The sequence below is a fragment of the Panicum virgatum genome, chromosome 2N (assembly GCF_016808335.1).
Source record: "Panicum virgatum strain AP13 chromosome 2N, P.virgatum_v5, whole genome shotgun sequence".
Lineage (NCBI taxonomy): Eukaryota > Viridiplantae > Streptophyta > Magnoliopsida > Poales > Poaceae > Panicum > Panicum virgatum.
The window spans coordinates 58,876,763-58,900,429 of record NC_053146.1 but is presented as its reverse complement, the minus strand read 5'-3'; the positions used below and the strand labels follow the sequence as shown (position 1 = coordinate 58,900,429).

The 23,667-nt window shown below is 49.3% G+C and overlaps 3 protein-coding genes across 4 annotated transcripts; 1 reads left to right on the top strand and 2 right to left on the bottom strand.

Moving 5' to 3' along the window:
* The first annotated feature begins 7,197 nt into the window (after nt 1–7,197).
* On the top strand, nt 7,198–13,254 carry LOC120661410 (putative casein kinase II subunit beta-4). Of its 2 annotated transcripts, none has more exons than XM_039940269.1 (5): nt 7,198–7,648; nt 8,379–8,597; nt 12,063–12,172; nt 12,244–12,406; nt 12,759–13,254. In XM_039940269.1, exons 1-5 carry the CDS (start codon nt 7,459–7,461, stop codon nt 12,887–12,889), a joined length of 813 nt encoding a protein of 270 aa, XP_039796203.1. In that variant the 5' UTR covers nt 7,198–7,458; the 3' UTR covers nt 12,890–13,254. The 2 variants fall into 2 exon arrangements, with proteins under 2 accessions (XP_039796203.1, XP_039796202.1); XM_039940268.1 differs by having other exon boundaries at nt 12,244–12,409; nt 12,759–13,210.
* Nucleotides 13,255–13,950: 696 nt separating this feature from the next.
* On the bottom strand, nt 13,951–23,458 carry LOC120661411 (ATP synthase subunit delta', mitochondrial-like). The gene is made up of 2 exons (XM_039940270.1): nt 23,068–23,458; nt 13,951–14,582 (listed from the first exon to the last, which is right to left on the bottom strand). Exons 1-2 carry the CDS (start codon nt 23,332–23,334, stop codon nt 14,238–14,240), a joined length of 612 nt encoding a protein of 203 aa, XP_039796204.1. The 5' UTR covers nt 23,335–23,458; the 3' UTR covers nt 13,951–14,237.
* Nucleotides 14,859–16,910, bottom strand: LOC120661409 (uncharacterized mitochondrial protein AtMg00810-like). The gene has a single exon (XM_039940267.1). The coding sequence runs from the start codon at nt 16,135–16,137 to the stop codon at nt 15,154–15,156; it is 984 nt and encodes a 327-aa protein (XP_039796201.1). The 5' UTR covers nt 16,138–16,910; the 3' UTR covers nt 14,859–15,153.
* Nucleotides 23,459–23,667: the final 209 nt, after the last annotated feature.

Sequence of the window (23,667 nt, the reverse complement as noted above, 5' to 3'; positions counted from 1 at the left end):
CAAGGTGGACCTAACTCACACGACACATGTAAGCCCCGCCGGGCCATGCGCGTCAACTGTTCCCACATTACCACGGCATCTGAACTACGCCTGCTAAAACCCAGGTGATGGGCCCCTCGCAGTGAACTCCCGGAGAACCCGGAGGCGGCATCCTATCCAACACCCGCCAACTCCCACGCCCAGCGTAGCATGGCGGGATTCAAATCACCGCTGTAATGTGGTACACAGCTTACCGGTTTCGACTACCTCCTACTTCCGGTATGTGGTTAGTACTGTTCAAACTCGGTCATCAGGGCCAACAACGGTACGGTCCTCAATCGACACAGGCGGGAGCTTACTTTCCATCCATTCCATACCAAAACCAACTCATTTCCGCCCGGTCTCCATTTATCTTTACTCAACAATTCATTTCAAGCCAAAGCTAAGGGATCAAGATCCTAAACTCGCGAGTGACAGTAATCACTCGACTTCTACCGAAATCCTATTTAGCAAAGCATTTCTATCGACACCTGCATACTAGTATAGGCCCACGGTACCTAGGGAATATGCATACTATGGTTCCATTCAACTCCTAGAACATAAATGCACAATACTTAAATAAACATTGAATACTTTAAATTATGGTTATGCTCCGGGGCTTGCCTTGCAGGTCAGCAGGGTTAGTGGTTTCTCCGGGAGCTTGATTAACGACTTCTCCTGGCTGCGGTTTTCCTGCGAAAGGCTCCTGGACCGGCCCGGCAACCAGCTTGTAGACGACGTCGGTTTCAGCGTCTACACGAATAAAATATGCCATGCATGAAACTCATGAAATGATGCAACGCAATGCAGTAAACATACAAGAAAGCATGGATAAAACACAGCCCTAACTATGGTTCAAAAGAGATGGTTCAGTGCTGAGACGGGTTCCTGGTTCAAATGTCTTTTAGCCTGAAGTGTTTCCTATCAAGCAAAAGTTACTAAACTCGCTTCGACAGATTTAAATACCACCCTAGAACAACATGGATCAACTTAACTAGGGATTTGTTTTGTTGCAAAACACATGCATGCATGAAAGAATTAAATACAACAACTATAAAGAAAAGAGCCTAGCTAGGATCAAATTAAAAGCAAGACTAACCTGCAGGTATGATCAAGCCACAAGGATTATCAGAATAACAATGATTTTGGTAAAGCATGCCACATAAAATCTCCAACATTTATCGACGATGGGAAGCATTTACTTTAACCCTAGCCAGTTAAACTAAACACAATTAAACTTACACAAAAGTGCACAGCACCCACACCTGAAATTTTTATAGAGGATTACACATACAAATATTAGGCCACTGCATAAATTTCATGATTTTTAGACAAACAAAACAACCGATAGCAAATAAACTAGTTTAAACACAAAACACAATTTAAGCAGGGGCAAAGGTGACATTTCACCTGCACAAATATTTTTCATCAGAAGACCTTGATTTTAGAAACCTAACAAACTTTAGTTTGTATTTTTAGGATTTTTCTGCATTTTTCTACGATTTTTGGAAGATTTCTGCAGAAATCAACAAAAATAAATAAAACTACCCCTAATAACCTGACCCGTGGGCCCTACTTGGCGGTGGAACAGAGAGAGGGGGCGGCTCCCCTGCTCTGCTCCCGACCACGCGCGGCGGCCAAGGGCCGGCCGGCCGGCGGGGTAGCGCTAGCGGGGCAGGGCCCACGCGCAGGGGCCAGCACGCCCGCGGCCGGTGCAGGGGCGCGCGCGGGGCGGCCTAGGGCGGAGCCGGCGGCGGCATCAGCGCGGCGGCGGCAGCTCGCGGCGGCGTGGGGTGGCGGCACCGTTCCAGCCGCGGCGGGGCAAGGCGGCCGCGGGGAGGGGCGGCGCGGCACTCCGGGAGGCCAAGCGGCCCAGGGGCGCACGGCGGCGCTGCGGGAGCCCGCGCGGAGGCGGCTCGCGACGGCACAGCGGCGGCGCTCGGCCATTCACGGCGGCGCGGCGGTGGTCCAACGCCGGCGGCCGCGGAATCGAGCGGGGATAGGGTTGGGAAGGGAGAGTGGAACGCGAGGAAGCTCACCGGCGACTCGATTTGAGCGGAAGGAGGCCGGAGAGGGGAGTTCGACGGCGAGGGCGAAGTTCGGCGGGCTCGGTGATGGCGGCCGGGGTTCCGGAGGTCGATTCGGCCGGGGAATGGCGAAATCGAACTTGTGGATGGATGGAGAAGGTGGAGGACGAGGTTACTCAGCTTGGGGCGCGAGGAAATCGAGCGGAGCGGCGAGGAACGGCCGGGGCGGTCGCCGGCGGCGGCTCAGGTCAGTGCTCGGCTCAGCTCGACCCACGCGCGAGGAAGGAGAAAGAAAGGGGAAAACGGACACGGCTTTGGGAGAGAGGATAAGGACGGGCACGCGAGCGCGGCGGGCGAGGTTCGCCGACGTCCGACGCGTGGCGACGCCAACGTCGATGGCCGACGGTGAACTGAGCAAAAACAGAGGAGTCACCGTTGACCGAGATTGAGTGGTTTTCAGCTAACTTTGACCATCCAAAACTCCAAATTTTACATTGGAATGTGAAATTTGGCCAAAATAGAAGTTGTAGAAAATGATAAGAGCTACAACTTTTGTTTTGGGCGAAAGTTGATTTGAAGCTCGGATCAGTGACAAAAACGAGATCGAACATCGCTAAGCAGATGTTTACTATGCGAACGCGATTAGCGCTAATGACGCAGTTGGAACACGATTAGCGATTAAACACGTGGTTAGCGAGTACGATTAACACAGGGTGTTACAGGCACGCCTTGTTTAGGATTGTGAAGTCAATGCACATTCGCCACTTCCCGTTCTTCTTTGGTACCATTACAATGTTTGCTAGCCATTCTGGGTACTGGACTTCGCGAATGACACCCGCGTCCATCAACTTTTGCACCTCGGCTTGAGCCGCTTTCTGCCTTTCTTCGGGCATTGATCTTTGGCCCTGCTTCACGGGTTTCGCCTTCGGACTCACCCTGAGCTCGTGCTCGATGACTTCTCGGCTGACCCCTCGCAGATCCGAAGAGGACCAAGCGAACACATCTTGATTGTTGCGGAGAAACTATATAAGCCTGGCCTCTTCGGCCTCTTCAAGCCCTTTTCTGATGATCACCATTCGATCAGGCACATCTTCGCACAAGGGCACCTTCTTCGTATGTTCCGCTGGGGATACACCCCCTAGCTTCTCAGGCTCTTCGCAATTTTCACCATCGTTGACCTCATTTGGTGCTTCAATGACATGGACGTTCTTGTCTGAGGTTGATGCGTTGTCCTCGCACATTCTTGCTTCTTCTTGGTTTCCGAAGACTGTGATAATTCCTCCGGCCGTGGCTAGTTTCATGCATAGGTACGACTGATGAATTACTGCTGCGAATTTGACCAAGGTGTTGCGACCGAAGATGGCGTTGTAGGGATAGTTGATGTCGACCACGTCGAAGGTGATTGCTTCAGTTCTCTGTCCTGCACCTTCGCCAAACGTTACGTTGAGCTCTATCTTTCCAAGAGCTTCGATTCTCTTGACTCCGAACCCAATGAGTGGATACTGTGACTTCTTCAGCGCTGCTTCGGTGAACCCCATTTTGACGAAACACTGCCAGACGAGGATATCTGCAGAACTCCCGTTGTCCACCAAGATTCTCCCTACATCATTCCCCGCGAAGTGCACTGAATTCTTGCCAATGTTCGCCCTTATGACGAGGGGGTCATTATGTGGGTAGTGTTGCAGCCGAAGGTCTGCCTGCGTGAAAGTTATTGGGACATGCGACCAAGTTGTCCGGAAGCATCTGCACTCACTGACGTAGGAGACTATTCTGAAATATTCTTTCCGCTGCTTCTTTGTCTCATGGACTGGTTCGTTGGATCCTCCGAAGATGGCATTGATGATGTTGACCCTGCTGCCCGAAGGTGTGTCGATTGCTCGCTCGGGGATCTGCCCCGGCTCTAGTTTTGGCGGTGGAGGTAAATTTGTCGTGTCGCACGAGAGCGGTGTTGAGCTTCTGGACCATGACTGATTGTATTGTGGTGGTGGTAGCATTGGAAATGATTGTTGCGGAGGTGGTGCATATGGCAGTGGGTTATAATTGAAGACCGGGTACGACACTGGCCAGTTTAGTGTAGGAGCCCAAGTATTTGCCGTTGTCGAAGACTGAGGCGGTATCTGCGAGGTATGATTGACTGGTTTTGCTGGCTGGGAATTCTGCCGATCAAATTCCTCTTTCCTTTCAATTGCGAAAGGGCACTCATTTGTCCAGTGGCCTTTGTCCTTGCCGTGGAAGAAACAGAACGGAATTTTCTCCCTTCGACCACCGCTGTCCCTTCGGCCTTTGTTTTGTCGGTCTTCGCGATGGTGACGATCATCGCGGTTGGATCTTTCTTCGTGTCGGCCCCTTTCGCCTTTGCCCTTGTGACGGTGTCTGTCCTCTCGGGGTCCCTCTTCGGATACGTTGTTCACTGTTCTTTTCTGCCTCGGCTCATCGGCGTGCCATGGTTTCGAATGGGACCTCTCGCTGCTTCGCGATTTCTTCTGCTTGTTCTTTTCCTCGAGCCTTCTCCTCTTCGCCCGGTCGGATATGCAATATTCTTGCATTATCTCGAACAGCTTCATGACTGTCTTTGGCTTACGCCGGGATATATATTCCCCGCATGGTCCGAGATTGATCCCCTTCACCACCGAATCGATGATGCTCTGGTCGGCCACATTGGGTGCTCTTGCGCGAAGCTTCATGACATTCTGGAGATATTCTTGCAAGGTCATGCTTCCTTGCCTTAGATCGTGGAAGTCGCAAGATGTGACTTCATCGGGCCTTACGGCGCGGAAGCTTGAACATAACTCAATGCGAAGCTGCTTCCAAGACAGAATGGTTCCGGGGGGGATGTTTGCATGCCAGCGCTGCGCCAAGCCGTTCAATGCGAGGACGAGCGCCTTCGCCTTACATGCGGTGCCTCCTCCTGATGCTTCGATGGTGGCTTCGTACTTGAGGAGGAACTCTTCGGGGTCTGACTCCCCATCGAACTGAGGCAATATTGCTGGGTTAAGACGGTGAGGCCATTGTACCTCCTCCAGCTCTTCGGACAATGGTGATATCCTGTGATGGCTTCTTCGGTAACACTCTTCGCCGTCTGACTCGGAATGGTCAGAGATCTCTTCGACCGGCACGAACTTCTGGCGGGACCTCGGTGGTTCTTGCTGTCGTGTGTTGGCCACGACTGCCTCCCTCTGGGGTGGTCTTGGTGGAGCCTGCAATTGCTCCAGCTGCAGCCTCTGGGCACGGAGCTTCTCCTGCATCGCCTTGCAACGAAGCTCCTCCTCCCTCAATTTGTTGTACTGCTCTTGACGCTCTACTTCGGTGAGCATGGTCTGCTTCCCCTTCGCCCTTGTCATCACTTGTGGCTCCGACGGTCCTGATTCCAGTGCCTGCTGCTGAACCTTTCGTGCCTCTTCGATGCGAGCGTCGATGCGACGCATCGCAGCGATGTCTTTGGCCGTGACGCCGATGTCCAGAAGGTTGACTTCAAGCTGGCCATCTGCGAGGGCCTCGACGGAGACGCCGTCGCTGCTAGCCCCGTTCGCCTGTGTTGCTGCCGCTTCGCCCTGCGAGGGCGTTGTCGTCGTCGTTTCCTCCGAAGTGGCTCCGGTGGTCCCTCTCTTCTTCGTTGCCGCCATGTGGTGTATCGAACCGATGGGTGGGCGCCAAACTGTTGGTGGAGAGTGTCTCCGGAACGGACGAACACAACAACAGTCATGGACAACACGGAAATCAAGTAACAAGGTGCTCTTTTTTATTCCCCAGATTCCCCCTCAACGAACATTATACAGGGTATTTATAGGTGGCGTTACACCTTTAATGTACAATTACTCTATTGCACCCTACAACGGTAATATTCTCGGAATATTTCTAGATGCGAGCGTAATTTGCCCATTACAATTTGAGTGCGCCACAGCTCAGCAGCGGGACCCACGCCGACCCCGGCATCTTCGCCGTACCCAACGAAGCTCCTGGACCCGCTGCTAAGTACTCTGCGAGACTCGTATCACCAAGTCTTCACTCCTCTCCGTCTTCTTGCTCGTGGAACGGCGAAGACGGAACACCTCCGCGATAGCTCCTGGCGCCAGCTTCAGTGTTCCGGGTGCCTCGTCTTCGCTTCCTGGCCCGAAGACGCGCGAAGATGGGTCGCCTTACCGCTGGCTGCCGGCTTCGGCTCGCCCTTGACTCCTTGTCTTCGCGTACCTCTGGCGATCTGAACGAAGGTGGTGACCCCAACAAGGATGATGGGGGTTTACGAGGGCGCGCCCTATATTACGAGAAAAGCGAAAAACTGAGTCGCGCCCTATAAAGAAAAATGGAGGGAGTATTTGCAATATTTCTCGAGAATGAGATTTTATTTTGAAGAAGTAGTACAAATATTTAAATTAAATAGAGTTGGAAGTGCATCTAAGGATCACCCCACACCCCTACGATTTGTACAAACATCCCCAAGATTCTGAAGCTGGACTTTTCTCTGGGATTCAGATCGCAGTAAATTGGGTCTTTTATCCGTCAAAATCATTATCCAGTTGATGATTCACCCACGCGTATTTTCTCTTTTTTTTCAAAATCATCATATAAAAAACATTACCTGTACAATGAAAAACTACTCCAACGTATCCAATTGTTCAAAGAAGACGATACTAGTCTCCAAAGTCATTCACCGTGTTCGGCTAGTGGAGGCTGCTCCAACCCTACAGTATTTCCCTCTCACACAACTCCAGCTCCAGCCTCCAGCCACCAGCCAAGCAATAATGTTTTTCTCTCACACAACTCCAGCTCCAGCCTCCAGCTCTAGCCTGCCGAACGGGGTGATTAAAAACAGCCAAACTATTTTCCTCAGTGATTTAGGTTGATGCCTGGCTAATCATCACTCCACCACTCAGCCGAACCTGATGAGTATTTAAACATAAGCAAAAACCTAATTAATTGCCTGATTAATCAATAATTCAATACACTGGCTTTTATAAAGCAGGGTTCAAACTCCGATCTGCTTCCGGGGCAATTAATAATCAAAGGTTACAGCAAATCAATGCCGGATTGGATTGCAACGGCAAATCGCATCACCTGTCCAACAAAATATCTGGTGGAGCCGTACGAGATTCCCATGATCAGCAGCGGCTGGGGGCAAATGGGCAATAGCTACCAGCTAGCTGCTCTGATTCCGACCCCAGCAATTTTGCATTCCCACCCGCCCCTCCCCTCAAAATTCGCAGCGCGTCCTCCCTGCCTCCCTTCGCTCGTGCTCCCCCCGCGGCCCCTCCCTCCTAGCTTTCCTCCTCGTCCCCGCGCGCAAACCCTAACCCTACCCTACCCTCGCCTCGCCCCGTCCCGCGGCGTCGTGCCAATGGCGCGCCCCGTGTGAGAGAAGGGAGAGAGACAGAGAGGCCGCGGCGTGGGGAGGAGAGTGAGGAGGAGGAACGGAGAGATGTATAAGCAGGGGGGAGCGGGGCTGGACCGGAAGCGGATCAGCGACGCGCTCGACAAGCACCTCGAGAAGGCGGTCGCGTCGCCGTCCACGTCGAGGGGGTCGGCGGGAGGCGGCGGCGGGCGGGACCACCACCGCCTCGTCGTGCCGTCCTCTGCGTCGTCCATCCCCAAGGGCCGCTGCTCCGAAGGTGATGTCTCCTGCCTTTTTCCCCTTTCAGTTTAAGGTGCCTCGTCGTGAGCTCGTGGCGTGCCGCGAGTCCGGCAGCTGTTTGGTGTGCTCATGAGGCCGTGGCAGCTGCGTTGCTTTTCGGTGGATCGAAGTAGGAGGGGGAGGAAGGAGATTGGTTTGGGGTTGGGAACTGTTGATGCGCCTGCACATGGATGTTTATGTTCAAATTAGAGCGGGTGTGGCTGGTATTTTTGTTCAGTCTCTGCCTAAACGTGTGGGATTGGCCTGGGAGCCTGGTCCTCGGTGACAGGGTATTGATTTAAGCAAAGCAAATGTTAGGTTTCGAATGTTTTCATGTCCTTTTCGAGTGAGCTCTTGATGTGCAGGTTTTCAGTACTTGCGGCTGTAATCAAGGCGCAAAGCTCGGTTCGTTTCAACTCATATGCTTTTGGTTTACTGTATTGCTTGTTTAGAGCTTTAGTGCTATAAGTTGGGATAAGAGGAATTGCGTAGAGTATGCGTTTTGACTTTTGAGTTATTCATATCATCTAGTGTTGTATGATACAGACCATTTCTAGTTAGCATTTATCCAGTTGTTACAATGCAGATCATGTGAGTTATAGAAGATCTGCTTGATTTTGCTTTTTCTACCAGTTTAGCTTTGAGTTTATGATGGGTTGTATTTAGTGTTGTATTTGCATCATAATCCTTAAGCATGCATGCATTGACATTCATTCTTAACATTCCAGGGGAGTCTGATTCTGATAGCGAAGCGTCAGATGTTAGTGGTTCTGATGGAGAAGACACCTCATGGATTTCATGGTATTGCAACCTTAGGGGGAACGAGTTCTTCTGTGAGGTCGACGACGACTACATACAGGATGACTTCAACCTTTGTGGTCTCAGCAGCCAAGTTCCTTATTATGATTATGCTCTCGATCTCATTTTAGATATCGAGTCATCTCATGGTAAGTGTTCTACATAATTACTCGTGCACATTAAAGCTCATGGTGGATGTTTATGAACCAAACATTCTCTGGTGCTGTATTTGGATATGTAAAGGCTTTGTTAGGATTCAGAGTTCTATTCGGGGCTTCTGCATTTCCTGTTCCTAACAAATATCATGCTAGGTCTTACAAACAAAAAAGGTGAAAGTGTAGCTACATAGTTTTGTACGTTCCTACAACTTTTCTAGTCAATTAGATGTCTTAGTTAGAGATACAAGATGTTGCTTAATGCCATCTTTACAACTAATAATTAATCTATTTTTCAATCCATGTTTTGAGAGCACCAGCTTTGTTTGTCCTGCATGAAATGTGTTCCACCCAACTCAATTCAATCCATCATTGGGCTGGCAGTAGCGCGTTTATCCTACAATGGTTAGTTCTAGATTCGTTATCTTTTTTTGTAGTCAATTAGATGCCTTAATCGAGACATATAAGATGCTTCAGAATGCCATGTTTACAACTAACAATTAATCTATTTTTCCAATACATATCTCAATGTTCTTAAGGCGTCGCCTAGTCGTCGCCTAGGCGCTGAGGCGTGCTCGAGGAGGTAGGTGCCCCCCTCGCCTTGATAGAATGCCTATGGCGTCTGCCTCAGGCGCAAGGCGTCCGCCTGGGCGTCGAAAGACGTCCGCTGGGCGTCCTGGAGGACGAGGCGGGCGCCATACATAGGTGCCGCGCGGGGACTCGAGCGGGACAGGCGGGAATTCGAGGGGTGGGCAGGAATCGGGCGGGAAACTGAGAGCGGGAGGGAATCGGGCGCGAAATCGAGCGGCAAAAGCCGAGTCCTGGCTTAATCAAGAGAGGGAAACAAAGAAGAGAGGCGGGAGAACTCACGGTGGTGGCCTGGATCCTCGGCGAGGCGGCGACGGCGACCCTAGCGGCCATGCCCATCTCCGCGAGGGCCTGTGCGGCCCCACGTATCTCCGCGCGTCCGCGAGACTTGTGCGGCCTAGCGCGGCCCCGCCTCCTCTGCGCCTTCACGTACCCCCACCGCCGAGCCACGCGCGTGCTCGCTCCTGCGCGGGCCGGCGGAAACCGACGGATCCGAGCAGTCCACGGCTGCGTGCACCCTTGCCTCCGTGCGCCTCCTCTGCTCATCTGCGGCCTCCTCTGCTAGACTGCAATGGCCAGGTAATCCATCTCCAATCTCCGCTGCCTCCATGCGCCTCCTCTACTCATCTACGGCCTCCTCTGCTAGACTGCAATGGTCAGGTAATCCATCTCCGATCTCCGGTCTTCCCTTCCCTTCCCTTTGCTCTGGTGCTCGTGTGTCCCTTCCCTAGTTCCCTCTACTGCTTGCGCTTGCTGCCTTGCTCTGCTCTATGCCTCTATTGCTTGCTTGAGTGGTGCGTGGCTATGCTCTTCCATTTAAAATCAACTCATCTGTTAGTGGCTCTATGATTTGTGCCTCTTTTGTTTACTAATTGAGCCATGTATGGTACAACAGCTCAACAAAGGTATGTATATGCTACTAAATTTTTTGCTGTTATGGTATATTTAGAATAGAGTAAATGTCACTGGCGGTCCCCAAACTTGTGCCGAGATTTCAAGTAGGTCCCGGTACTCTCAAAATGCACATCTAGGTTCCTGAACTTGTCCCGAGTTCTCATCCCGGTCCCGGTACTCTCAAAATGCACGTCTAGGTCCCTGAACTTGCTAATCCATTTCATATAGGTCCAAATCTCCATAACATGCTCTCCAAACAGTACGATTAAGTGAACTAACAGGTGGGGCCCATATGGCAGTCACAGCGTCATCGATCAGAGCGTGTACAGCCCCTGACTAAAAGAACTAAAGAGAGAATGAGTAGTGTTAGCTTAGCTCTACTCAATGTTCAATAGCTGACACCATTCAGCAACGTCCTATTGGCTATTGCTGAATGTTGCTGAATGTTGTCAGCTATTGAACATTGAGTAGAGCTAAGCTAACACTACTCATTCTCTCTTCAGTTCTTTTAGTCAGGGGCTGTACACGCTCTGATCGATGACGCTGTGACTGCCATATGGGTCCCACCTGTTAGTTCACTTAATCGTACTGTTTGGAGAGCATGTTATGGAGATTTGGACCTATATGAAATGGATTAGCAAGTTCAGGGACCTAGATGTGCATTTTGAGAGTACCGGGACCGGGATGAGACCTCGGGACAAGTTCAGGGACCTAGATGTGCATTTTGAGAGTACCGGGACCTACTTGAAATCTCGGGATAAATTTGGGGACCGCCAGTGAAATTTACTCTTTAGAATATGTCTATGGCGTCACCTCGCCCCGCGCCTTATACGCCTAGGTGTTGTGAGGGGTGTAGGTCGCCACGAGTCGCCGCAGCGCCTTAAGAACATTGACATATCTTCAGAATGCCTACCCCAACTTGCTTGGGAAAAAGGCTATGTTGTTGTTGTTGTTGTATATCTTGAGAGCACTAGCTTTTTTATCCTGCATGTTAAATGTGTTACATCCAGCTTAATTCGGACCATTTTGAGCTGGCAGTAGTGGATTTATCCCACATGTTTAGATTGATAGTCTTGCTAGAGTTGCATATAAATCTTAGGAAATCATCAACGCAACTGGCTCAACCATTTTGAGAGTATCTGGTTGCAACGAACAGTGGGCCAACTATTGTTATATTATGTGATAATGTTGTCAGCGAAACTCGTCTCAACAGATGATTGTATCTTTAGCTTGCTGTGAACTGCTGCATCACTCTGCCCCCACTTTGTGCTTGTGATATCTCTGTTGCTACTTTTAAGGGTGTTAACATTGATTGTTTATTTCAAGTTTAACAACTATATTCAAAACACTATATCTATTTATTGCTACTATCTTAAACAATTCTTGGAGGCCAAAATTTGTGTTAGAGACATTCTTTTCATTGAACATTTGAAACCGTGGCTGCTAGGTGTCATGTGATTGATATGAATGTGTGAAAAAACTGTATACCCCCTCGGATGAGAAATATATAAGTAGTTTCACATCAATACTGTTTACGATGTGCAACTTTGACTACCAATCTCTGTAAAAATATGTTGTTTCAAATGAAAAACATTATATGTTATGAATTCGATATTCATGACGGATCCAGTAGAATCAACCTTATGTTGCAACACTATTTTGGATTTCTAGCTATTTATGGTCAAAGTAAAAAAAAAGGTTTTACTTATGGAAAACTTAAAAGTTAAAACTGCTTGTTTTTGTGATCAGAGGGAGTATATAGACTTAATCATCAGGTGAAGTTTGATCTATTATCACTGCTACTATTTGACCTTTTATATATTACATCTTTTTATTTGTGGCTCTTTTTGGCTTCCATCTCTAGCTCTACCCCAACTTGCTTGGAATGAAAGTTTTTTTTTTGTTGTTGCTGTATCCCTTGGTTACCTATGATGTGGTTGATCGTTGATGTTTTTCAGTTATGTTATTATTATGTAGGTGATATGTTCACTGAGGAACAGAATGAGCTGGTAGAATCAGCTGCAGAGATGTTGTATGGGCTGATTCATGCACGCTACATTCTGACCAGTAAAGGACTGGCTGCAATGGTATATATTCTGCTCTAACTGGTGTATTTACACTGATAGAATTTTATTTATTGGGTTGCTTTTGGGGGCAGCTGGAGAAATATAAGAACTACGACTTTGGGCGGTGCCCACGAGTTTACTGCTGTGGTCAACCATGCCTACCAGTTGGACAATCGGATATCCATCGGTCTAGTACTGTGAAGATATACTGCCCCAAGTGTGAAGACATCTACTACCCACGGTCCAAGTACCAAGGCAGTATCCTAACCATTCTCTTATTAGACTGTCTTAATGCAATAGTGCGTGTTTTTCAAACTTCGACCTCTTTGTGAGAACTCAAAACAAAGGGTACCTTTTTAAGTTTTTATTAAATCTGACACTCATATCATATGTGCTAACACCCATTCACCCACGTCTATGTCCGTTGTCATGAAACACCATTAAACAGTAAACTTTTTTACATAGCCATCAGCAATCGCCATGTGTTTTCAACCCCAATATTGTTGAGTACGTGGAATCTGCTAACTCGCTTGTGTGTTATTGCGGTTCCAAAGTTGCAGAATATTGCCATTTTGTTATATTCTGCTATTTTCTTAACCTTGTCCAGACATTGATGGTGCATACTTTGGGACAACATTCCCCCATCTGTTCCTGATGACATATGAGCACCTCAAGCCCCAGAAGCCCTCACAGCGCTACATTCCTCGCGTCTTTGGCTTCAAGCTCCACAAGCCATGAAACCTCATGTATGAGGCTATTAAGCTCCACAAAGATGCGGCATGACGCTGGGGAAGATGGGAGTTCTGCAAGGTATAGAAACCCTTGAAGACATATATAAGAGCACCATTGGCAAGATCAGCAGATCGGTAAAATTCTATCATGCTGCATCACTCGTGTACCTAGGCTGGGCACGCCTATCCAACATTTGAATGTAGCTCTTAAGGACATCGATGTTGTAACTAACTGCAGTTCTTTGATTATTAAACCAGGACCTCCTACGATGTAGAGTATGGGCATTATTTTTAGCCTTGCGCTGAAAATCGTTTGCAGTTCTATATACTCATCCCATGCATGGTTCTCGTAAGAAAGCCCGAGTTGTGATTTGTGAGGGGTGTGCTGTTTTCTTTTGCTGCGCTCTTTTATTCGGTGGCTAGTTAAGGCCGGTGTCTCTTTGGTTTGTGGCCACACGTTGTACTTCACCACATTTAAGGTTAGGCGGTTAGCCATGTTTGATTCGAGTTTGGCTTTAGTTTGGTTCAGAGCCACATCTGTGTGAGGGTTTGTTTATTAGTACCACACAGGAGACTAGGTGGTTTGGCATCTCTGTCGTGATCTTGTGAAGTGTGTTCTGACGAGCTAAGTAACTGGCATGACAGTTTCGCGATGAAAAATTCACAATATTTGTAGGATGGACAATTTCACTTCTCACAGTTCGATCTCGATCTCTCTCTTTGTAGGACGGACAACGTTTGGCTAGTGGGATCTACCCGACGACCATACATACTCCGGTTCCTCGATATTTGTCATTTTGGGATAGGCGTGCAGCCAACACATTTTAGTTTGATCGTCAGACCTTATTGAATATTTGAAATTAACATACGTCTACCGGGGGCGGGGTTAGCTGGAGCATTAAATTAGCAGATCATCCTATTATCCCAGCAGAAGGGCCCTGTGGTATAAGTGAGCAAGCAGCATAGGGTCAAGTTGAAGAGTCACCCTTGCTATCATCATCAGTTGTTTAGAACCATTACAGCGTATTGATTCCGAAGCGTAGTATATATTGCTCTTGAAAGTAAATATAGTAATATCGACATTTTCATCCATTTCATCTGGTTGAAGGTCCAACTCAATGAAAACTGAAAGCGGCACCAGATCTTGAGCTCAGAGGAAAAATATTCACTAGTACAAAAAGAAATCCATGCAGGATTCAGGTAAAAAGAAGAAACAGAAGTCCATGATTTAGATGGAGAATAATTTATTTAGGATCATTCCCTCCATCCCATGTCCATGAGTTTGCAAACTTCCAACTCACATTCTAAAAATGTGGACGCAAAAGGCAGACGCAAACAACTTAAGGTGTCATCAATTAACTGGTCAATGCAGCATTGAGTGCACTGTGGACATCGACTCCGATCTGAGCCTCAGCCTTCTCCAAGTCAGTTGAGGCTGACCCAAGCTTGGCAGTGAAATCAGCGAGACCCTTCTGGACCAAGGCAGGGTCAATCTGATCCACAGGGACCGCCTCAACAGCCACAATGTCAGCTATGGAGTTTGCATGGACAAATGCAAACCCACTGCTCACAAAGTACTTGGTCACATCATTCCCCTCGTGTACTGAGAGAACACCAGGCTTGAGCTCAGCGATTGTGGCAACATGGCCTGGCAAAACACCCATCTGACCAGTTGTAGCTGGTACAATCACCATGTCAACCTGAAAACAAGTGGAAACAGAACCATATCAATAGAAGGCAACCGAAGAGAAAAACTATTGTCAGATCAGCTACAGCCTACAGAAGAAAGCAACCGATGCCGAACATGGCCCATTAAGATAAGCTACACAAGAAAGCAACCAATGCCAACACGGCACTTAACCATATCATAACGAAACGGTAAAGCAATGTAATCCAGACACCAAATCCTGTTAGATAGCAATCGCAAAACAAGACGGTAGAGATCAAATCCTAAAATCTATACACCAACAGTCATAATTAAAAGTGAAAGAGATGTAATTTGTGTGGAATAATTGCTTGATTAATTGGGAGATACACAGGTTACATATATAGGGCTGAGAATAGCTTGGGGCTAAAGGAAACCCCGAAACCAAATCTACTCAGGACTCTAACTAACCATATCTCTAGCTTGGGGCTAAAGGAAACCCCGAAACCAAATCTACTCAGGACTCTTAACTAACCATATCTCCCTAACCAAACACAGGGCCGGCCGGCTTATACATGCCTAGCGCAGGACCCACACACAACTACACAAGTATATACAGAATCTGTCTAACACGCCCCCGCAGTCAAATCGTCGGGTGACCGAACATTAAGACTGGACCTAAACTCCGTGAAGACGGATGAAGGCAACCCCTTGGTGAAGATGTCGGCGAACTGAGATGTCGTCGGGACATGAAGAACACGCACATCACCAAGTGCAACACGCTCCCGAACGAAATGAAGATCGATCTTCACATGTTTGGTGCGCTGATGCTGAACGGGATTGGAGGACATATAGACAGCACTGATGTTGTCGCAGTACACCAAGGTTGTCTTGCGCAAAGGAGTGTGCAGCTCAGACAGGAGTTGGCGTAACCAGGTGGCTTCAGCAACTGCATTAGCGACAGCTCGATACTCAGCCTCTGCACTGGAGCGAGAAACAGTGTTCTGACGCTTGGACGACCAGGAGATCAGATTATCACCAAGGAAAACGGCATAGCCTGAGGTAGACTTGCGTGTATCTGGACAGCCAGCCCAATCAGCATCAGAATAGACCACCAAATCTGACTGAGAAGAGGGGCGCAGGAACAAACCCATATGTAATGTGCCACGGACGTAACGCAGAATGCGCTTCAGAGCAGTGAGATGAGGCTCCCGGGGATCATGCATGTGAAGACAGACTTGCTGAACTGCATAAGAGATATCTGGCCTGGTGAAAGTAAGATACTGGAGGGCACCAGCAAGACTGCGAAAATCCGTGGGATCTGAAACAGGAGCACCATCAGCTGACAACTTGGGATTCAGGTCTACAGGAGTCGCACAAGGCTTGCAATCTGCCATGCCAGCCCGCTCAAGGATCTCAATCATGTACTGCCGTTGAGATAGAAAGAGATCTGAACCCACTCGTTGAACCTGCATGCCAAGGAACTGATGAAGGGCGCCAAGATCCTTCAGTGAGAATTCCTGTTGGAGAGAGATGATGGTGCGCCTCAGAAGATCAGCGGAGGAAGCCGTCAAGACAATATCATCAACATACAGCAAAAGATAGACCATATCTTCGCCACGATGGTAGATGAACAAAGAAGTGTCTGACTTAGCTTCGACAAAACTAAGCTGCAGAAGATGTGAAGCAAACCGGCTGTACCATGCACGAGGCGCCTGCTTAAGACCATAAAGTGAGCGATTAAGCCGGCACACATAATCTGGATGTGCGGAGTCCTCGAATCCAGAAGGCTGAGCGCAATAGACCGTCTCAAACAGATTGCCTTACAAGAAAGCATTGTTGACATCAAGCTGATGAACAGGCCAGGAACGTGACAGAGCCAGAGATAGAACCGTCCGAACTGTAGCAGGCTTGACCACCGGACTGAAGGTTTCAGCAAAATCAATTCCAGGACGCTGAGTGAATCCACGAAGTACCCAACGAGCTTTATAGCGCTCAAAAGATCCATCAGTCTTGAATTTATGCTTGAAAATCCACTTGCCGGTGACAACATTACACTGAGATGGTCGAGGAAGAAGATCGCATGTATTATTAGACAGGAGGGCAGAGTACTCAGCTTCCATTGCAGCACGCCAATTGGGATCAGCGAGGGCGGCACGATACGTCCGAGGAATCGGTGATAAGGGCACCGCATGATACAGAGCCGGCAGGCGAATACCACGCTTGGCCCTAGTGACCATGGCATGCTGGTTGGTCACAGGGTTGACTCGGACGGCGCCACGAGGGAGGGGAGCAGCAGGTGTAGTCGTGACGGGCGCTGGAGCAGCAGGCTGAACCGCGGGGCGCCGGGAGTACACCAAGCCAAAGCGTCCCAGTGACTGTGCAGCATCAGGACCACTGGGGGAGGATGAAGCCGTGGGTGGCGACGGTGCCGTGCATGGCGCAGCTGAACTCGGTGAAGAATCCGCGCATGGCGCAGCAGAGGGCGTCGTGGCCGCGCGTGGCGCAGCAGGGGGGGGTCGAGGCCGCGCGTGGCGCAGCAAAGGGCGTCGAGGCCGTGCGTGGCGCAGCGGGAGACGTCGGGGCCGCGCGTGGCGCAGCTGGTGCAGGGACCGCAGGTGGCGTAGGAGGTACATCGCTGGGAAGGGTAGCAACCATGCGGGACTGCATGTTGCTTACGGTAGTACCTGCAGGCAGCAAATGCGGTGATGGTGGAAAAGGAACAACCACCGGATTAGTGAACTCGTCCAAAAAATCGAAATCCGCACGTGAGGGAGAGGGAGATGTTTCCGCAAAGGGAAAGGAAGTCTCCTAAAAAATCACATGGCGAGAGATGATGATCCGATTAGTATGACGGTCAAGACAGAGATAGCCCTTGTGGTGAGGAGAATAGCCAAGGAATACACACAAGGCGGAACGAGGAGCGAGTTTATTTGTGGCGGTGGCAGAAAGGTTAGGGTAGCACTTACACCCAAAGACGCGCAGGTGGTCATATGACGGTGGTGTCCCAAAGAGGGAGAGATGTGGAGTAGAAAAATCGAGCGTCTTGGTGGGTAGAATATTCAGGAGATATGTAGCAGTGTTAAGTGCGGCAGCCCAAAACCTGGGGGGGATGCTAGCCTGAAACAGAAGGGAACCAACGACATTATTAATGGAACGAATAATGCGTTCAGCCTTACCATTCTGTGGTGAAGTATGGGGGCAGGACATGCGCAGACGAACGCCATTGGCGAGGAAGAAGATGCGCGAGCTGGAGTTATCAAACTCCCTGCCATTGTCACACTGAAGGCCCTGCACACTGGTGTTAAATTGTGTGCGCACATAGGAAAAGAAATCAGACAAGGTGGAGAAAGTGTCAGACTTAAGGCGGAGAGGGAAGGTCCATAAATAGTGAGAAAAATCATCAAGAATAACGAGGTAATATTTATGACCCGAGACGCTAGTAACTGGCGAGGTCCAGAGATCACAATGTATTAACTCAAAGGGGCGCGAGGCGCGGGATGATGACATATGAAAGGGAAGACGAACATGACGACCAAGTTGACACGCATGACAAATAGAGTTGCTAGCACTTTTATTAAAGCGAGGAGGTGCTAGATGCTAGGAGGGCGGATGCCGGAAGCTGCAACGGATAGAGAGGTCCGGAGCTGTTACATCTGACGATCTCGTTCCGAGTGGGAAGATCCTTCACAGAGCAACCAAAGGGGTCAAATTCCACAGTGCAGTTATTGTCGATAGTGAATTGACGAACGGAAATAAGATTCTTAATAAGGTTAGGAGAAACCAAAACTTTGTTAAGATGGAGGTTATGTGAAAGGACAGTACTGCCGGTGGAGACCACGGGAAGGAGATTCCCATTGCCAACGATGATAGATGAAGGAGAGTGATTAGAAGGAATAGTGGAGGTCGAGAGTATACCAGCATCGGAAGCCATATGAGTGGTAGCACCGGTATCAAAATACCAATCTTGTTGCGGCGGCTGTTGGAGCAACATGGTTTGGAATTGGGCCGCTAGGGCCTGCTGATCCCAGCCCGGAGACAGAGGCGCAGCAGGGGAGGGAACACCCCACTGGCCAGCCCATTGGCCAGGTGGGCCGGCGACGTAGTTCTGGTGTTGAGCTGGAGGAGCGGCCCGCGGAGGCATCGGGGCCCGTGGACCCGGCCACATGTAGATCGCGCCGGTCCACGGGTTGTAGAAGCTGGTGCCGGTCGGTGGAGCCGTCGCAGGGGAGGAGCCGCCGCCAAATGCGTTGCCGGAGGCGCCGCCAGCGGAGGAACCCCCGCCGCCGCCGCCTTTGTTGAAGCGCTTGCCGCCACGCTTGCCGCGCTGGAAGCCGCCACCCTCGGAGTTGGACGCCGACTGTTGTGGCATCTTCGGGGAGGAGTCCTGCTGCTGGGGTGGTTGAGGCGGCGCTGGGGTGGGTGGCTTGGATCCGCCAGAGCCGCCGGTGCTGGAGCCGGAGAGGACGGTGAGGGCAGCGGCGGGGGGAGCTTTGGCCATGGTCAGCACCTCGAGACGAAGGTCGTCGCGCACCTGGAGGAAGGGAGAGGGGTGTTGCGGCGAAGATGAAGACCAAGGACGCTGAAGCGCTCATTGAGCCCACGGATGATGTTGAGGACGAGCGTCTCCTCGGAGATCGGTTGGCCGAGGTCCCGAAGATCTTCCGCCATGCGTTTGAAGCGGCGGCAGTAGTCGATGACGGAGAGATCTCGCATTGGGAAAAGGCCCGGAACTCTTGGTCGGCGTAGAGAGCTCGGGTGGTACGGTTCCCAAGGAATTGTGACTCGATGGCGAGCCAAATCGCACGAGCGGAGGCGCCGCGCTCGGAGACAGAGTCGGCGAGATCGTCGGAGATGGCGCCGAGCAGCCAGGTGCAGACGACACAATTCATCCGCACCCAGGAAGGAGAAACAGGGGCGACGGCGTCGGAGAGAACATGGCGTTCCAGCGAGTACTTTCCGAGGACGTCAAGGACTCCTTCCAGCGGGCGTAGAAGGTGGAGTTGACATCCAGGAGCAGCGGGACGAGAGTCCGGATGTTCTGGACAGAGACAGCTTGCGCATGGAGATTGAGGAGGACGGCGGCCTCCTGTTGGAGAAGAGCGGCCTGGAGGTCGATGTCGTCTTCGCCATGGTGGAAGGCGTCGGCGTCATCTTCCTTGGAGGGCGCGGCCGCGGCACGTTCGGCAGCAGCGCGCTCTTGCGCGGCACGGAGACGAGCGGCGGCGGCGTCGAGATCGGCCTGAGCGGAGGCGGCCTCCCGCTCAGCTTCCTCGGCGCGGGCCAGAGCAGCAGCTCGGGCTGCCTCGGCTGCGCGTGCTTCCTCGTCGCGTGCAGCGTCGGCAGCAGGTTTGGCGGCGTCATCGTCGCCAGAAGTTATGGCGCTAGGCCGGGCGGGCGCGCAAAGTGCAGCGCCAGCGGGCAGCGCAGAGGCGCGCTAGGAGTAGCGCCGGTGAGGTGGGGCGCGCATACAGCGGCGCCAGCAGCGGAAGGAGAAAACCTAGTCTCGTGATACCATGAAAGAGATGTAATTTGTGTTGAATAATTGCTTGATTAATTGGGAGATACACAGGTTACATATATAGGGCTGAGAATAGCTTGGGGCTAAAGGAAACCCCGAAACCAAATCTACTCAGGACTCTAACTAACCATATCTCTAGCTTGGGGCTAAAGGAAACCCCGAAACCAAATCTACTCAGAACTCTAACTAACCATATCTCCCTAACCAAACACAGGGCCGGCCGGCTTATACATGCCTAGCGCAGGACCCACACACAAGTATATACAGAATCTGTCTAACAAAAAGAGTTACATTCTGACATAGGTTTGTACGACACACAAATAAGCAATGTTCAAAATGATCTTGATGGAAAAAAATTCCCCGTGGATTCAACATTAACAAACCCCTGGATTATAATTGTACTTAGATCAACCCTCTGAACACTAAGATCAACAATACCACAATCCATATGAAGCAGTTTCAGGCAACTATTCATCAAAAAACATGAAAAATATCTAGTGATTGGTGGCATATCATGGTATGAGAATTGGTGAAAGGACACAGCCATTGATGTCAGCAAGCTGCTTCTACAAATAACAAACAAATTCGCACCAATTAAACTACCGCTTTGTATATTCACGAAAAGAACAAGAATTATGAACACGAGCAAAGCCAATGGTGGCACCAAGCTACCTTTACACTAAGAAACCAATTCACGCAGATTAAGCCGCTACTTGATCTATTCAGGACAAAAACAAACAACTATTTATGCCACAAACTGAAAAGCAATTAGCAGACAACAGATTAAGATGGAGTTTTATAGCATGGAGCTTCAAAACGACACTAAATCTGTCCAAGTGATGACCTTGTTTAAGCAAGACATGCACAGTTACATGATAAGAATTGGTACAAATCTAGATCACTTATCCTTGATTCACCATTTCAACTAAAGAACTACAGATTGAAAATAAACATTTAAACAAAAATGAAAGCAGCAGGCAAAACACTGTAGGCACCAATATGATAAAGGAGAAAAACATATAATAGGATTACATCCGATGTATCATGCTAGTAAGAATTAACTTTGATCATACAGACATTGAGATGAGGTAATGAATTGGTGAAAGCAAATTCTGCAAGGAATCCGAAATGATGAGACATGAGACACAGAATCCTTCACCCCCAGAAAACAAAAGGATGAAAGTGCATAAAAGGAAGCTAAGCAGGTAGGCATGTATTTTGGCTGCTTAAAGATATTCAACCAAGATGAACTAAAATTGCAGCAACTCATATACATCCAATAACCAAAATAAGAGGAACCATTATCAGCAGTATTGCAGTAATCGTTCGCAACCACAGAAGTCAAACGCTGTAACTCATCAGTTAAGTGACTGAAGCCAACCAACACCGTTTATCTTGACGGCTACACTACATTGACCAATACAAGGGCAACATCACAAACAATGCAATCTCCTTAACACGAAAGGTGGGCTGATTCCCTGGCCGGGCAGCGTGGCCACGTCGCCCGTTGTTCCCGGCCGTCGGATCGGCCGGCCGGACGGCCTAGATCTTGCTTTTCCTGGTCATTTTGCAAAAAAACCCTCAAACTTTATAGAAATCAACCCGCGGTCCAACTTCCTCTCTCAGGAATTTTTTCAAAAAAACCCTCAATCTTTCTCAAAATCAACCCGCAGTCCAATAGTCAGGGTTAAGAAAAATTTGCAAAGAAAACCTTAAGTTTTTATCAAATCAACCAGCCATCCTATCCTCTCTTAAGATTTTTTTTACAAAAACCCACAGATTTTAATTAAATCAAACTATAGCCCATTCCATCCGTTACTTCTACACAAGTAACATTATACGTACAATTTGAACACCAAAACGCATTGAAATCAAAAGTTGCTCAACATAGAATTTAATCAAAAATTCAAAACCAATTTTATCATAGAACAAATTTTAAAATTCAAAGCACTTTCGCAATTCGTTAGCACAAACGCTTACATGCAACCCATTGTACCTACAATTCGGACACCAAAACGTCTTCAAATAAAAAAGTAATCAACACAAAAGTTGCCTAGAATTTCAAAATCTACAACTTTAGCATATAGTAAAGTTTTGTAAATTCAAATCATTTTTGTAATTCGTTCAGCATAACATCTTATTTTGCTTAAAAATATAATAGGGTACCACCGTTCTTCTATGTCTTCTCATGCTATGTCCATAATAACGCATTATATTTTAATATAACCACTACTTTTCTAAATAAATAACACGTCTATTAATCGCAATAAGATTTTATAAATACGTTAAGTATCAGACTAATTGTGCTCCGTCCTCCCTAATAAATTATCTTACCCCTTCTTTCACCACAAAAAATATAGCAACAAATGTCATAGCTCCATTTCGATATCCAAAATAATATAGTACTTAAAATAACGTCACCATAATAGAATGCCCCAAAATATATAAAAAGTGCAATAGTGGACTGCAGACTATGACACCTACGCTTAAAGAAAAACCTACTACATGCATCAACTAAAATTCACATCAACTACAATCGTCCCACCTACATTGCAATCCCGAAAGAAACAACCAAAGAGTGTATCAAGCTACGTACATTCTTATTTCACGTATGAAATAAAGTTTCACCAAATACAATAAAATGGTCACAAACAGGCCTTGCGCGGCAATGCAGCGTGGCCTTTCTAGTACCTGATTATTTTCTAACAACCACTCTAAATGAGAAAGCCTGTAGGAACACGTGAACATTGATCGCATCAAAGACACTTGACCTCAACAAAACTCACTGCACCACCTTACATCGAACCCACAGCCGCTAACCAAAACACGACGACCCAAGACGAAGGTTCACACCGGGCCGTGTGAACCAGATCAAGGCGGGGGCATGTATCCTCAGAACATCGCCTCCATAGGCCAAACCAATCCCCAGATCGCGCAGACCACAAACCCTAGAAACGCCCAAACACACAGATCTGGAATCAGAAATGGCGGAGTGGGCGGGGGCTGCGGACGGCAATACCTCCTTGTTGGCGATCTCGGACTTGTAGGGGAGGACGAAGTTGACGGTGAGTTTGGTGGGGATGGTGGCCGGCGTGGGCGGGCGCGGCTGCATCAGGGAGATGGGCGTCTTGGGGGGCTCGAGGTTGGGGGCGACCTTCTTCCACGCCTCCACGAACGTGGAGTCCTCGGCGGCCTCCGCGGGCACCTCCGCCGTGGCGAGCGCCCGGCGGGCGGCGGGCGCCACGGCGGCGCGGGAGGCGAGACGGCGGGCGGCGTGGCGCAGCATTTTTTTTCTCCCTCTACTACCCTCTCTCGTTTTCCTCTCTGTCGTCGCTTGGCCTCGCTGCCCTTGCGGATTTCGGCGGATGCGGCCGTGGGGAGTGGGTGCTGTTTCCAGCAGGTCTCCTGACCCACTGGGTATGCGTAAAATAGGTAGCAGAGTGTTACTGTTCACCAATGCGGATGCCCAAATCTGAGGACGAGAGAGGATGCGGATTTCTACTATTTCTCTCTCCGTCCCGCAGGTCCCTATTTCTTCTCTGCATAGTGAAAAAAGTTGACCGTGCCGGAAGCCACAGTGTTTTGCGCGGCTTGCGGATGCGAACGTCTTAGGCTAGCT